Genomic DNA, 13,485 nt, shown 5'->3' with positions numbered 1-13,485 from the left:
GCGTTTCTCTTGTTTTTCCTCTTCATCTTTCTTTTTGTTCTTTCTCTTCCTTTGTTTATTTCTTCTCTTCTTCCTCTTATACATCTTTCTTTTTGCTTTATTTCTCTTCTTACTTCATTTATGTTTCCTCTTCTTCCTCTTCATCCTTCTCATTTCTTTTCTCTTCTTCCTCCCCATCTCCATTCTTAAACTTATTTTTCATCTTTTTTTCCCTTCCATTTCTTCTCCCTCTTCTTTTTCTGTCTCAAAAATTTTTAGCAAAACTATCAGAAAAATAAATTATTTTAAGCAAATTTTTTGAAATCAAAAAATACAAAATTAATTTACATAAATTTTACTCCTTATCTACAATTATTTTTTGTATAAAAAACACAAAAACTCTACCTAAACATCTAATGACGTTAATATATATTTTTAAAAGATGTTTACATAATTGAATAGGTTTGTTGTTTTTTTTAGAAAATTTGTTTATTTATATTCGAAAAAATAAACATTTTCTTTTATGAGATTATATTTTAAAATGTTATCAAAAGAAAAGGATTTCGCGAAAATATTTACCTTTTTATTATTTACTTTTATTTTTCTATTTTTTTATTTAATATTTTTCAAAAATTCCACTCGACAATATCAGAGCATTCACAGTTGATGACATCTTTCATGTTGTGTGTGTTTTTTTTTGAATTTTCCATAATTTAGGATCTTTGAAATATTTTTGTCTGTTGCTTCGCTATGAGAAAATAATGTAATTACCCTTTTCTATTGTTAAACAAATAACGAAAATGATTTTTCTCTACTTTTGTATACAAAATATTCTTCAGAATTAATTTTTATTTTTACTTTTTTTCTCTATCTCTCCTTCTCCTCCTCCTCCTCCTCCTCCTCCTCTTCTCCTTCTTCCTTCTCCAACTCCAATTAATATAATTATTACAAGAGTTTTTTAGAAACAAATATCGAGTTTTAAATTTTTAATCACCCCTTTTCCATTCGTTTATAATAAATATTCCTTTGTCATTTTTTTTGTCTTGTAAATTTTCATTATTTATGACGCGTATCGATCCTTTTCGATATTTTTGGAAATTTTCTAAAAATTAACTTAAAGTTTATTTATTTTTTGAAGATTTTGGTTCGGGTGTGAAGAATTGCGACGAAAAAGTCTGTAGTCACGGTGGATCATGCGATTACGATAATGATGGACAACCTTATTGCGCTTGTCACTTTCAATGTCCTTCCGTTCGAGAACCCATATGTGGATCCGATGGTAAATTATACAACAATGACTGCAAATTACGAGAAGAAGCTTGCAAGGAACAGAAACAGATCAAACCTGTTTCTTTGGATAGATGCGAAGGTATCTTACTTACTTCCTCTTATTTTTCTCTATCTTTTTGTTCCTTTTAATGTTTCCGTTATTCCTTCTCTAATCATTTCTTACTTTCTTTCCCTTTGTATGTTTTCTGACTTTCTCCTTACTTTTTATTTTTTTCTTTACTCTTGTTATTCCTTCCTTATATGCATTAATGCTTCTTTTTTATTCTTTGTTCTTTTTTTATATCTTTCTTTTGTTCTTCTTCTGTTCCTGTTATCCCTCCAAGTTAATATTCTTCTAAACTCTTTGTTCTTCTTCTATTTCTGTTATTACTCCCAGTTAATTTTCCTTTCTTCTAAATTCTTTGTTCCTCTCCTGTTTCAGTTATTCCTTCTATACCATTTGTTTTTATTTTCTGTTTCCTTCCTCCCTTTCTCGCTTTCCTTTCCTATTCTCCGCTCCTACTGGTTTATAAGTGCATTTTTCTCTTCTTCCTTCTCTTCTGTATCGATTAATAAAAAAGTAACGTGTAGAAAAATTAAATAATTGGTCATTTTAGATCATCAAGTACTGCCTTGCGATGGAGAGAAGCCTTTGGTCAATCCCTTAACAGGTAAAGATTATAATTGCGGGGATGGAATCGATTCCAATACGTGTCCACCGAGTAGTTACTGTCACAAAACACCCTCTTTCGCTAAGTGCTGCCGTGAAGGTAAATTATTTTCCATTTTCTTTCCATCATTTTTTCCTGTTTGTCCGAAGTAAACCGATGAAAATTTTGCAGTATTGGTGATTAAGAATTGTGCTGATTCCGCTTACGGATGTTGTCCGGACGGAGTGACCTCTGCACAAGGAGAAAATCACGCAGGATGTCCAAGTTGGTCTAAGGTTTTAATTTCTACGTCTGACGTTCTGTATACATACACGTATACTTAATTTACACTTAAAATTTAGGTGTTTGTAACTGTAACCGATTGGGAGCTTACGAACAGAGTTGCGATCCTTCTAGTAAACAGTGTCCTTGTAAACCAGGAGTGGGTGGTCTTCGATGCGATAGATGCGAACCGGGATTTTGGGGTCTTCACAAAATAGCAGACGGAAACAGCGGCTGTACACGTGAGTTTTTTAACCCCTCTTCTAGTTAACACACGCGTAACAAATTACTGTTACTGATGTCTTATTGTTTACAGCATGCGCTTGCGATCCAAACGGTTCTGTAAGAGACGATTGCGAACAGATGACGGGGAGGTGCGTGTGCAAGAGCAACGTACAGGGCATGAAGTGCGACATATGTCCACCCAATACGGAATTAGGACCGGAAGGTTGCACCGACGGTACGTAATCTTTATTACTCATCCATTGGTACTACTAGATTTCTTCCATTGTTCTCTAAGATTACGTATGGTTTATAGGTTCTATATCGAGACCGGTGGCGGGAACGTGCGATAAACTGACCTGCCACCACGGTGCCACGTGCAGGGAGAAAGATGGTCGCGTACAATGTATCTGTGACTTTCACTGCGCTCCGGAAGAAAGTCGAAATCCTGTTTGTGGTTCCGATGGTAACACCTATGGGTCGGAATGTCAATTGAAGCTGTTCGGTTGTCGCTACCAGAAGCTAATCAATCTTCGTAACTATGGCCCTTGCAAGAGAGGCAAGTCTCCTATCATTTTTCACGTGATCTAGATGCATGCTGATTATCTTCTATCCGTGATATTTATTTCTTATTATACTTTAATGATTTTACAAATTAATTAGACCGATTCATTTATTTAATTGCGCTTTATCTTTGACTTTACGGTGATATTTTTCGCGATAATGTTTATGAAATCGCGTGAAATATGACGCGAGTTTAAGAAATATATCACACGAAATTGCAAGCATATTTAAAAGATATATGGATAGAAATATTTTCAATATTTAGAGGATATATCGCGTGAAATTTTTTATGTATTTAATTAATATATTGCGCATGTTTAAGTGATATATCGCGTGAAATATCCACGTGTTTGATAAACATACTACGCGAAATATCTCGCTTATCTAACAGATATATCAAGCGAAATACTCGAAGATTTATCGCGAAATATATCTTTCTTATTAAGCAGATATATCGGAAGAAAATTCGCCGTATTTAATAAACATAATGCGCAAAATATCTCGCTTATTTGACAGATATATAAAGTAAAATATTCGCTGATATATCTTTCGAAATAATCTCCATATTTAAGAGATATATTGCACGAAACATTAAACTTATTCATCAGATATATCGCATGAAATATTTTACATATTTAAGAGATATATCGCACATATTTAGCAAATATATTGCACGAAATATCTCGTATATTTAAGAGATATATCGCGTGTTTAATGTGTCTTCACAATTAACGAAATTCGTCACACGAATCTCCAGGAGGAAGGATTAGTTTTTTTTGGAGGAGTTCCTCTTGATTATCTTTTCGAATAATCATTGATCAAGTATCGAATTCGGACTATACATCAAGTAGAGAATATGCTTGAAAGTCAGCAGGGAGTTTATTAGTCATGTTTAGTTTAACGATTTAATCAACTAACGGCCAGTTAACCGCACGTTCTAGTATTATTCACGTTTGTAATTAGGGACATGTTTTGTGACAAGAAGACAAGAGAGAAACATGTAACAACAACGTCGACTCTCAAAATTTTATGACTGTCATTAATTGGCCATTACTCCCAACGAAATGGCTTGTATTGTTATATTTAAGTGATCATTGGAAGCAGGAGGATCCTTTCCTGTTTCTTTTGTCTCCTATAGGATACTTTATTATCCTGATGAATATTTGAAATGTTTAGTGCGTCTGTATGTCTATCTGACCAACTTTACAAAATTTTAAATCATTCCAGGGATGGAATTTAATGACGAAAATCCAGGTTAGAATCGTTTGTCACGTTCTAAATTTATCTTCCTTATCCTGAATCTTTAATGCTTTTCATCATCTTCTGGATACACTCGGAGGAATTCTTGGCGATTTCATTAAATTTTATTGAATATTTTATATCTAAATTAATAATTTTAAATTAAAAATAACTCACGAAACGTGTCCAATAGTTAAATATATAATTAATCATATTAATACCTCTATAACGTGACAAATTAATGGTGTTTCTAGTTGTTAGATGTACACGTTGGATTTTAAGCAGTTTTATGTTATTATCTATAAAAAAATAGATAAATAAGTAAGTTACATCCTTTATAATTTGTAAAATCTCATTAATAATTCCAGAACCATGTATATATCTGTACATACGTTTAATGATGTTGTATCTACGTATGTTAATCCACTAAACGGAGCGAAACGTTGAACTTTACTTGCATTTCACGAATTTTATAGTTGTCAAATATATCACTGTTGAAAATATTACATTATTTACTGATTAATAATTAAAGTTAGAAGAGTAATTCATATGAATTATGTTTATTAGGATATATAATTAAACCAGAAATGATGGATGTTGCGAGAGATTCATAGAAATTTGGAAGATGCTAATTCTATAGTTTACGTAGATGATAACTAAATTAATTATAGTTTGTTTGTTTAGATACCGGTGTAACTCCTACATCTGTACCGGTTAGAAGGTCAACAATTAATAAAATAGCTGCAGAGGAAACTAAATCGACTCGTGATCTTCCTCTTAGCTTACCTGAGAATCTCTATCTTAGTACACGACCTACCATAGCATCTCCTACTCGTAATAGTAAGTTTATGTGTGTGTGTGTGTATATATATATATTATATATATATATATATATATATAGAAAGAGAGGATATTAAAAAAACTTGATGGAAGATGTGAAATTTCGAAATTTGTTTCAGACGAACCGCTCGAAGTCCCTGCATTTTCTGGGAATTCTTATATAGAGATGCACCGCCTGCAGGCCTACACTCGACTATCTCTAGAACTAGAATTTCGCACGTTTTCGAACAATGGTATCCTGTTATATAACGGTCAAACATCTACAGGAGCCGGAGATTTCGTATCTCTAGCTGTCAAAGATGGATACGTAGAATTTAGGTAACTTTACGCCAATATACAATCATCTCCTTGCGCGATATACGTATGATATGATTTTTAAACAATTACAGATACAATTTAGGGAGTGGACCTGTAATTTTAAGGTCCTCTCAACGTTTACAAGCGGGTCGTTTTCATCGTTTAGTTGCTAAAAGATACTTAAGAGACGGGATGCTGACATTGGACGGACAAGAAGACGTAGCTGGAAAGAGCGATGGAAACTTAAAATCGTTAGATCTCGGAGAAAACCTGTTTCTTGGTTATGTTCCTACAGAAAATAAAGGGTACAGCTTCATGAAATTTCTAAATTTCGTGAAAATTTAATTGAGTCTTGAAGAATATTCTTTATTTTACAGCGTATTTGAGAATATTGGCGTGTCTATGGGGCTGGTTGGATGTATACGACGACTTAGAGTAGGTAGGAAGGAGATGAATCTCGCTTATCCTTTTTCCAAAGACATTATTAAAGCGAATGGAGTCGGTAAGATCCTCAAACGCCCTTATATCTTAAAATTACAATTTAAATTTCATGAAATTTTATTAAATTTTTAGACGAATGTGCCAATAGTCCTTGTAGCAGTCTACCCTGTCAGAATGGAGCAACGTGCATTGTCGATGAAAGTGCACACTATAAATGTATATGCCAAGCGGGTTATACAGGTAACTACCAAAAAATTTATATTTTTAGCATTTAAACTGCAAAAAAAAGTTAGTGGCTATCAGCAAAATATGATTCAGCATGGAAGAAACAATAGAATAATGTCTATCTTTGTGATTTTCAATGACAAGTTATGCTCTTTTCTATACCAAGTTTGTCCGAATAACAATTCTTCTGACGTTATCACGAATTCAGGACATTAATGGTAAAGCGTGTCACATAACAAAAGACATATTCTTCTTCCTCTTCTTTTTCTTTCCCTAGGTAAAGAATGCGAATATCCCTTAGATTCCTGCACAAGCAATCCATGCAGCGAAGGATCGACTTGTTTAGTATTACCTCAAGGAGGATTCATCTGTAGATGCTCCGTAGGCAAAACTGGTCCTTTATGTGACGAAAGTAAATATATTAAATTATAAATAATAATAATAAAAAAAATCTGTCGTGAATTTAATTTTTTATTTGCATTTTTCATAAATTTCTCAACTGAGATTAATAAAGTATTTTTATAGTGAATATGGAAATCTATAACGTTTTCGTACCGGATTTCAACGGTCACGCATATCTAGAATTACCAACTTTGCAAAATGTTGGTCAAGCTTTCACTTTGGAAATATGGTTCCTGACTAGATCGAAAGATGGTATGATTCTATATAACGGCCAACTTTCGTCTGGAAGAGGAGATTTTATATCCGTTAATTTAATCAACGGTTACGTAGAATTTCGTTACGATCTTGGAAGTGGAATTGCAAACATATCGTGAGTATTTTACGTGAATATTTTGAATATTTTACTTTTATTATATATAATTTCGAGCTTTTTAATATATTTTAAACTTATAATAATTAATATTTACTTATATCTTTAACGCTAACTTAGTGGAGTAGTTACTATCAGGTAAGAAAGTTGAGCGCATCGTAATTAGTTATTAAAATATTAAATTAATTAAATATTTAAATTTAAATATTTTATTAATAAAATTTAATATGTTATTCAAACAAATCGTCTTTTTTAATTGGACGAATCGGATCTTTATCGTTTAAAAAAAGCGTGTAAAAAAGTGATGCTGAAGAGCAGTGACATTGAAAATATTTTCAGCATCTTTAATTCTACAATTTTTAATTTTATTAAATGTAATTAGTTTATCGTGTAAATTTAATAAATTAAATTAGTAAAATCCTATTTTTTTTTAATCGCACAAATCGTATCTTTATTTTTAAAAAATCGTATGAAAAGTGATGCTGAAGAGCGGCGATGCTAGAGATAACTATGCATTTTTAATGTTAAAATTATCAAATATCTTATAAAATTTAAGCAATTCTAACGATTTTCTTCGATTTATATAGGAGTTCCATACCAGTTACATTAAATAAATGGTACGTATTGAAAATTACTAGAGTAAGAAGAAGAGGAACCATCCAATTAGACGATAGTCCGGTTGTTACAGGAGAATCTAAAGTAAAGAAATTTTTTTATTTATTTTGATTATTTCTATTGGAAAAGTACGATTTATATATTTAATTATTTATATATTTGTGCAGGCTCCTTTAAGTGAATTAAATTTAGAACAACCACTTAACATAGGAGGGTTTAATCCACTCGGAAAATTGAATAAAGATTCGGGTATCCAGAAATCCTTTGATGGTGCTATTCAGAGGTTGATAGTCAATGGAGAAGTTTGGGATGATTTACCTTCTAAAGCTATCCGATCCGTTGCTATTCGAAAATATCGTGGTCCTCCTTGTGAAAAGAGTCTCTGCCATCATGGGGGTGTCTGTATACCTCAATTGAACGACTACATATGCAAATGTCCTATGAAGTATACTGGAAAATACTGTGAAAAAAGTATGATTTATTAAATTACATACTATTTTTAAGCTAAATGTTACGCTTCGATTACTTTCAGAGCAATTATTAAGCTTTCTACTCGTTAATTATGTTTAAATTTAATGTTGTTATTAGGAATATTTACATTTTTAATGTATATAATTAATGTTAAATTGGCGATTGTAGATTTTTGAAGCTATTTCGATCGCTTGTTCGGATTTTTCTTACATTCTTCACCGGAGTATCTTATTGAAATATCAAAATATCTTCGATTCTCGGACGTAAAATTTCGTTAATGTTATCATGTACACAAAATTACTTTATTTTAGTCTATTTTTGCCGCAAAAATTGATTATTAATCACATTTCGAATCATCTTTTGTCTGGAAAAAATTATATTTTAACTCGCTTCTTTACAAAAACTGCTTTTTTAAATACTTTTTTGATGAAAGTAACTCATTTACATATGTAAATTGTACACAAAAAATGATTTTTAATCCATATTTTGTTACAAAAATTGCTTTTCTGTCATACTTTTCTCACAAAACCTTTAATTTTGGCCACGAAATTACTATATTACGGCACAATTCTATTCGCAGTAAACTACTTTATAACCAAATATGACATAGACATTTAATTTTCTACGTGGAATATACTTAAACTCCCTAATGTATACCCAAAAAATACATAGTTTAAATCATTTTTCATAAAAAAAATTACCTTAATTGACTGTAATCTTCTATATAGATGTCGATAAAGACGAGATGAAACGATCGGTAGCATTTGATGGCTCAACTTTCCTCAGTTATCCAAACAAGATAGTAAGGAGGTAAGTTATGCACGTGGATAATGAACCATACTCTTAACAACTTTACTCTGTGCCGATAATAATTATTGACACGGCTTTCAAACTAAATAAAATGTTGTAAATGTTCGCGACTCTCTTTACTTTCAACATTTTAATGGCTAATAACTACAATGCTAACAATAAACCCTTGGACTCTAAGTTTTACCTGATTAGATTTTTATCTTACTCATCACGAACTTTGCTATATCTAACTTTTATAGTGCTATAATTTACAAATAACATTTTCGCTTGTTGTCTGTAATTGCAGAGGTGAAATGAGTGAAGAATCGACAGAAACTGGGTAAGATCTTCCTAATGATCCTCGCTCTTCTGCATGGTTTCTCTAGATTATTTTAATGTTTTAATTAAAATTTTATTAAATAATCGAATGTATAAGATTAAATATTCCATTTTCTAACTATATAATGCTTTTATTTTAATAATTTCATTAAAATAGTCACGTTTAGAAGTGATGTTGTAGAGCAAACTCGAATCTCTTCTCCGATGATGCTCCATAATTAAATAATGGATAAATTATAGAAAACCTTAATAGATTTTTACAAAATTGTCTTAAAATGTTTTTAAAAATAATGCATTTTTAAATAAAATGTCTTTAAAATATCATATCAAATTAGTGAATTTTATTGAAAGTTTATGTGAAAATTCTAACTTTTGGAGTAATAATTGAAGCTTTTCTTGCGGATTTTTAAAACAAAATCGTGTTTTTTAAATTCTGAGAAAGCAATAAATTAACCGAATTTTTAATATAATGATTTTCTAGAGTGGACGGACAGAGCGAAAATAGGTTCGAAGTGAAATTTCGAACGAAGAGAGATAATGGTTTGATTCTGTGGACTAACAAAGGGATGACGACCAGAGGCGATTATCTAGCATTGGCTATTATTGATGGTTACGTCGAACTTAGTTACAATTTGGGGAAGCAAAAGGAACCACTGGTCATCAGAAATCCATCGAAGGTCAACGATGGTAAATGGCACGTTGCTAAAGTTGAAAGGTACAGAAAATACTGTTTCTAATTCGCTTTCTTTTTGGGTTTTTTGATAAAAATATGAGTATTTTTTGAATAAAATCACTCGATGTTTTTGAAAAATATATTAATAACATCTTGTTATGTTTTATAGAAGAGTTGATTACATTTTTAAAGTATATTATTAGGCATTAATTTTCTTTAATTTTGAATTTTGGGGCACTTAAATTGCTTCATTTTCACATTTTTAGGCACTCAAATTACGTTTAAAACGGATTTTTGGTTACTAAATTACATTTTAGCAAATTATTTGGTATAAAATTGATTTCTAAGCACACATTTTTACACAATATAATTACTTATTAGCATATTTTTGGGCATTAAACTTACTCCAGAATGCATAAATGGGCACTAGATTATGTTTCAAATACATTTTTTTGACATATTCACAATTTTCTATAATATAATTATTTCATTTACATATTTTGGGCATTGGATTACATTTCTAACGAATTTTCGAGCACTAAATTGCCTCATTAATTCATTTTTTTATCACAAAAAAAAATTTTTGTAAAGCACTTTCAAGCACAAAATAACGTTTATACAAAACATTACGACACGAAAAAATTATTTTATTATATAACTTTGTAGATAAAATAATAAATTCTTTGAAATAAAAATGATTTTATATATATATATATATTTTTTCGGAATGCAAACAGAATTAAATCGCATAATTTCTAATAATTTTGTATACAAATCTGGAAGTCGTATCGTGTGCATAAAAGTGCAAAATTTCAAATTAAATTGAATAAAAAAAAATAATCAAAAGAGGTAATTTATTTGACGAAATTCAACAAAATGAAAATTCGTTTTTTTAGATAAAAATCATCAAAATAAATGTACGAATGAAACTAAGCGGAAAGAAAGAACAGGGAAATGAAAATAAACAATTTCCAAAATTCGTTAAATAATAATAATAAATAAAAAAATAATAATGGATCGGGGATTTTTAGAAGATTATTTAATTAATTTTTGTAAGATTAATGGATATTTTATTATTTTTTCAGGAAGAAAAGATTAGGAACTTTGAGAATAAATGGTAAACACGCGGCTACAAACATATCAGAACCAGGAGCTACAGAGCTAAATACCGATGGAATCATTTGGATAGGTAATTTTTTTTTATAAATTTTTACTTAAAAATAAATTTAATTTCTAAAAAAACATCTCTTTAAAAAAATAATATTTTTCTAACGGATTCTTTGCCAATAAACGAAGTGTTATATTCAATTTCTTGACGATAAATTTCTAAAAAATATTCTAAAACATTTGAATTATAATCTTAAAAAATTGTTGTGTTGCAATTTGAAAAAATCGTAGACCTATAAATTCTCACGTCGTCCGTCCGTCTGTCTGTCTTTCGATATTCTCGAGAACGGAATTAGATAGATGAAATTCGAAACCAAGTATAGAAATCTTAGGGGCAGGAAGCCGAAACTGGAAGTAAAGTTTTGTTTCAATTCAAAGCTTTTCCCCTGATGGCAGTTAATAGATGACCGGCACGACTCTGTTGTTAAAGGAAAAGTATGATGTACAGGGGCAAGCCGTTACTAATTTGAGGTGGAGAGCATATATTTTAAATTAAATATATGATTAAAAATCGCAGCTCGGCATTGTGAAAACGTCACAATAAGTAATTTCTCGTTGAAAATCAATTAGAATTTTAAAATATGTCTAACATTTCTTTGATAAAGTTTATACGAATAAACGGAGTGTATATGAATTAATTTCAGATTATCTGAGAAAGGATTGAGTATGTAAAAATGTAATGTAAAAAAATCTTCAAAAAATCATAAAAATTCGATTAAAATTTCTAAAAAATTCATATAAAAAGGCTAAGCTTCCTCAATTAATTCTCTATACGAATTTATAATATGTTATTCAGTTTTGATTATCGAAAAAAGCATTGAATATTTCACAAAATTGTAAAAAAATTCTTGCGAATTTTTCTAAGAAGGCCAATTTATTTAATAAATTTCTTTTATCGTTCCTTATAAAAATCCCCCTTTTTAATAATTAAGAATAAATGAAGCATGTTATTCATGTTTTGATTCTCAAAAAACCAAAAGCGGTTATATAAAAATTAATTAAAATTTCTTGAAAACTTTTCTAAAAAAGCAAATTACTTTTTTAAAGAGAAATTCTAATGAATTTTATACGCGAATAAACGAAGTTTACGGGCCCACAACTTAATTTTCGATATTCAAAATAATTTCTAAAAAATTTCTCAAAAAAACAAATCTAATTTTTTCAATAATTCTGTATACTGATGAATTTTTATTCGTTTTTTTTAAAGCATTGAAGTAAATTTTAAAAATGTTTAAAAAACCGATTAAAGCTTGCAAAAAATAATATTTTCTAGTAAATTTTGACAGGGAATAAATTAAATAATTATTTGTACATCAAAAAGTATAAAGTAGATTTAAAGAAAAGCCTCTAAGAAGCATTAAAAATGACCTTAAATCCTTAAATCAAATAAATATATAAAAGATATTTTAGTTTTTAAATTTATAAATGAAAAACGTGTATAATATGGTAAAAAATTGTTAAAAATTCAATTATTAGAGGTCAAAAAACTTTATTAGAAGTAAATAAATGCATAAAATAAAAGATAGGAAATTGCGAAAAGAAAGGAAAATATTTATTTTCCTTCAAAAAAAAAACCGAAAAAAAGAAAAAAGAAATAATAATAAAAGACGAAAGAACTTTGAAAAAAAAACCAAAAAAAGAAAAAAGTTAAGACGTTAAAACATTAAATTCCTTTGCATTTTTAGATAAAAGTCATTTCTAATCCTTCCATTAGCAGCAAGTAATTTGGATACAGAAGAATTAGTTCCATTCTTAAAAAAGTCAATAAACTTTTTTCTATGTTTTCAGGTGGATCTAACAAACTCCCCCCTGGTCTACCCGAAAAATATTATTATGGATTCACGGGATGCGTGGATTACGTTACAATCGATGGAGATCCATTACATTTGGCATTACATGGATCGTCGGAAGTATATTTCTGTCCAGAATCTTGACGTGTGATGAGATTCATCCATTGATTTAATTGGGCCGTGCTGGGCGCGGCTCCCATCGCTACCATAGGAGCGTACAATTCAAAAAAAAAAAAAAAATCAGTGCCAATTCTTCCAAAAAATTAGGAAAAAAATTATATCAGGACTCTAGTTAAAGAGGATCCTCCGTAAGGTACACAAAATGGAGGAAATTCGAAGCAAAATTCTTCCAAAAAAAAAAACAAGTGAACTATGAACTATGTTCGGCCCTTCTTTTGTTGCTAGCTAACTTCAAAAAAAAAAAACCATCATCCGCTATCGAAGGAGCGTGTTTTTTCTACTAACTCTATTGCTGCAGGAGAAACTCATGTTCTACGTTGTACAGTATTGTATTGTTATATAAATTTTTATTATTATGAAATGAAATTTACTTTTTTTTAGTTGTAAATTATTCAAAAAAATACCTCAAAAAATTCCGTAATTGAAGCCAGTGGCGCGTTATCCTATGGACAAAAAAGGGCAACTGCCTGAGGCCCCAAAGAACAGGGGGCCGTTTATAAGAAAATATTTTCCTCAAAAAATTCCCTCGGAGAAAAATGTCTGAAGTCAACACTGTTTACGTGGGGCACCCTAATTCAAATTTGCTTGGAGTCCATGAAGATATAACGCGCCACTGATTGAAGCGCTGTATAAACGCGAATTTAATCCCGAAAATTCGTAAAAAATCATTTAAATGTCAAA

The 13,485-nt window shown here is 30.2% G+C and overlaps 1 protein-coding gene across 3 annotated transcripts in view; it reads left to right on the top strand.

Annotated features, from left to right (window-relative positions):
- LOC136985828 (agrin-like) overlaps positions 1 to 13,170 on the top strand; it is a 93,769-nt gene extending 80,599 nt beyond the window's left edge. For 2 of the 3 annotated variants that reach the window (XM_067283188.1, XM_067283190.1), the window contains exons 11-30: positions 1,118 to 1,348; positions 1,866 to 2,018; positions 2,091 to 2,183; positions 2,261 to 2,422; positions 2,497 to 2,640; positions 2,719 to 2,961; positions 4,890 to 5,045; positions 5,165 to 5,363; positions 5,435 to 5,647; positions 5,720 to 5,844; positions 5,916 to 6,023; positions 6,286 to 6,420; positions 6,534 to 6,780; positions 7,368 to 7,479; positions 7,563 to 7,866; positions 8,595 to 8,676; positions 8,963 to 8,995; positions 9,476 to 9,709; positions 10,753 to 10,856; positions 12,623 to 13,170. In XM_067283188.1, coding sequence (XP_067139289.1) covers positions 1,118 to 1,348; positions 1,866 to 2,018; positions 2,091 to 2,183; positions 2,261 to 2,422; positions 2,497 to 2,640; positions 2,719 to 2,961; positions 4,890 to 5,045; positions 5,165 to 5,363; positions 5,435 to 5,647; positions 5,720 to 5,844; positions 5,916 to 6,023; positions 6,286 to 6,420; positions 6,534 to 6,780; positions 7,368 to 7,479; positions 7,563 to 7,866; positions 8,595 to 8,676; positions 8,963 to 8,995; positions 9,476 to 9,709; positions 10,753 to 10,856; positions 12,623 to 12,768 — 3,224 coding nt within the window. In that variant the 3' untranslated portion in view covers positions 12,769 to 13,170. The remainder of the gene's footprint in view (positions 1 to 1,117; positions 1,349 to 1,865; positions 2,019 to 2,090; positions 2,184 to 2,260; positions 2,423 to 2,496; positions 2,641 to 2,718; positions 2,962 to 4,889; positions 5,046 to 5,164; positions 5,364 to 5,434; positions 5,648 to 5,719; positions 5,845 to 5,915; positions 6,024 to 6,285; positions 6,421 to 6,533; positions 6,781 to 7,367; positions 7,480 to 7,562; positions 7,867 to 8,594; positions 8,677 to 8,962; positions 8,996 to 9,475; positions 9,710 to 10,752; positions 10,857 to 12,622) is intronic. The other variant, XM_067283189.1, reaches the window with a different exon arrangement.
- The last annotated feature ends 315 nt before the right edge of the window (positions 13,171 to 13,485 follow it).

The sequence above is a fragment of the Centruroides vittatus genome, unplaced genomic scaffold, assembly GCF_030686945.1.
Source record: "Centruroides vittatus isolate TY-2023 unplaced genomic scaffold, ASM3068694v2 contig_979, whole genome shotgun sequence".
Lineage (NCBI taxonomy): Eukaryota > Metazoa > Arthropoda > Arachnida > Scorpiones > Buthidae > Centruroides > Centruroides vittatus.
The sequence above is the reverse complement of the archived record's forward strand: the minus strand, read 5'-3'. Positions and strand labels throughout refer to the sequence as shown.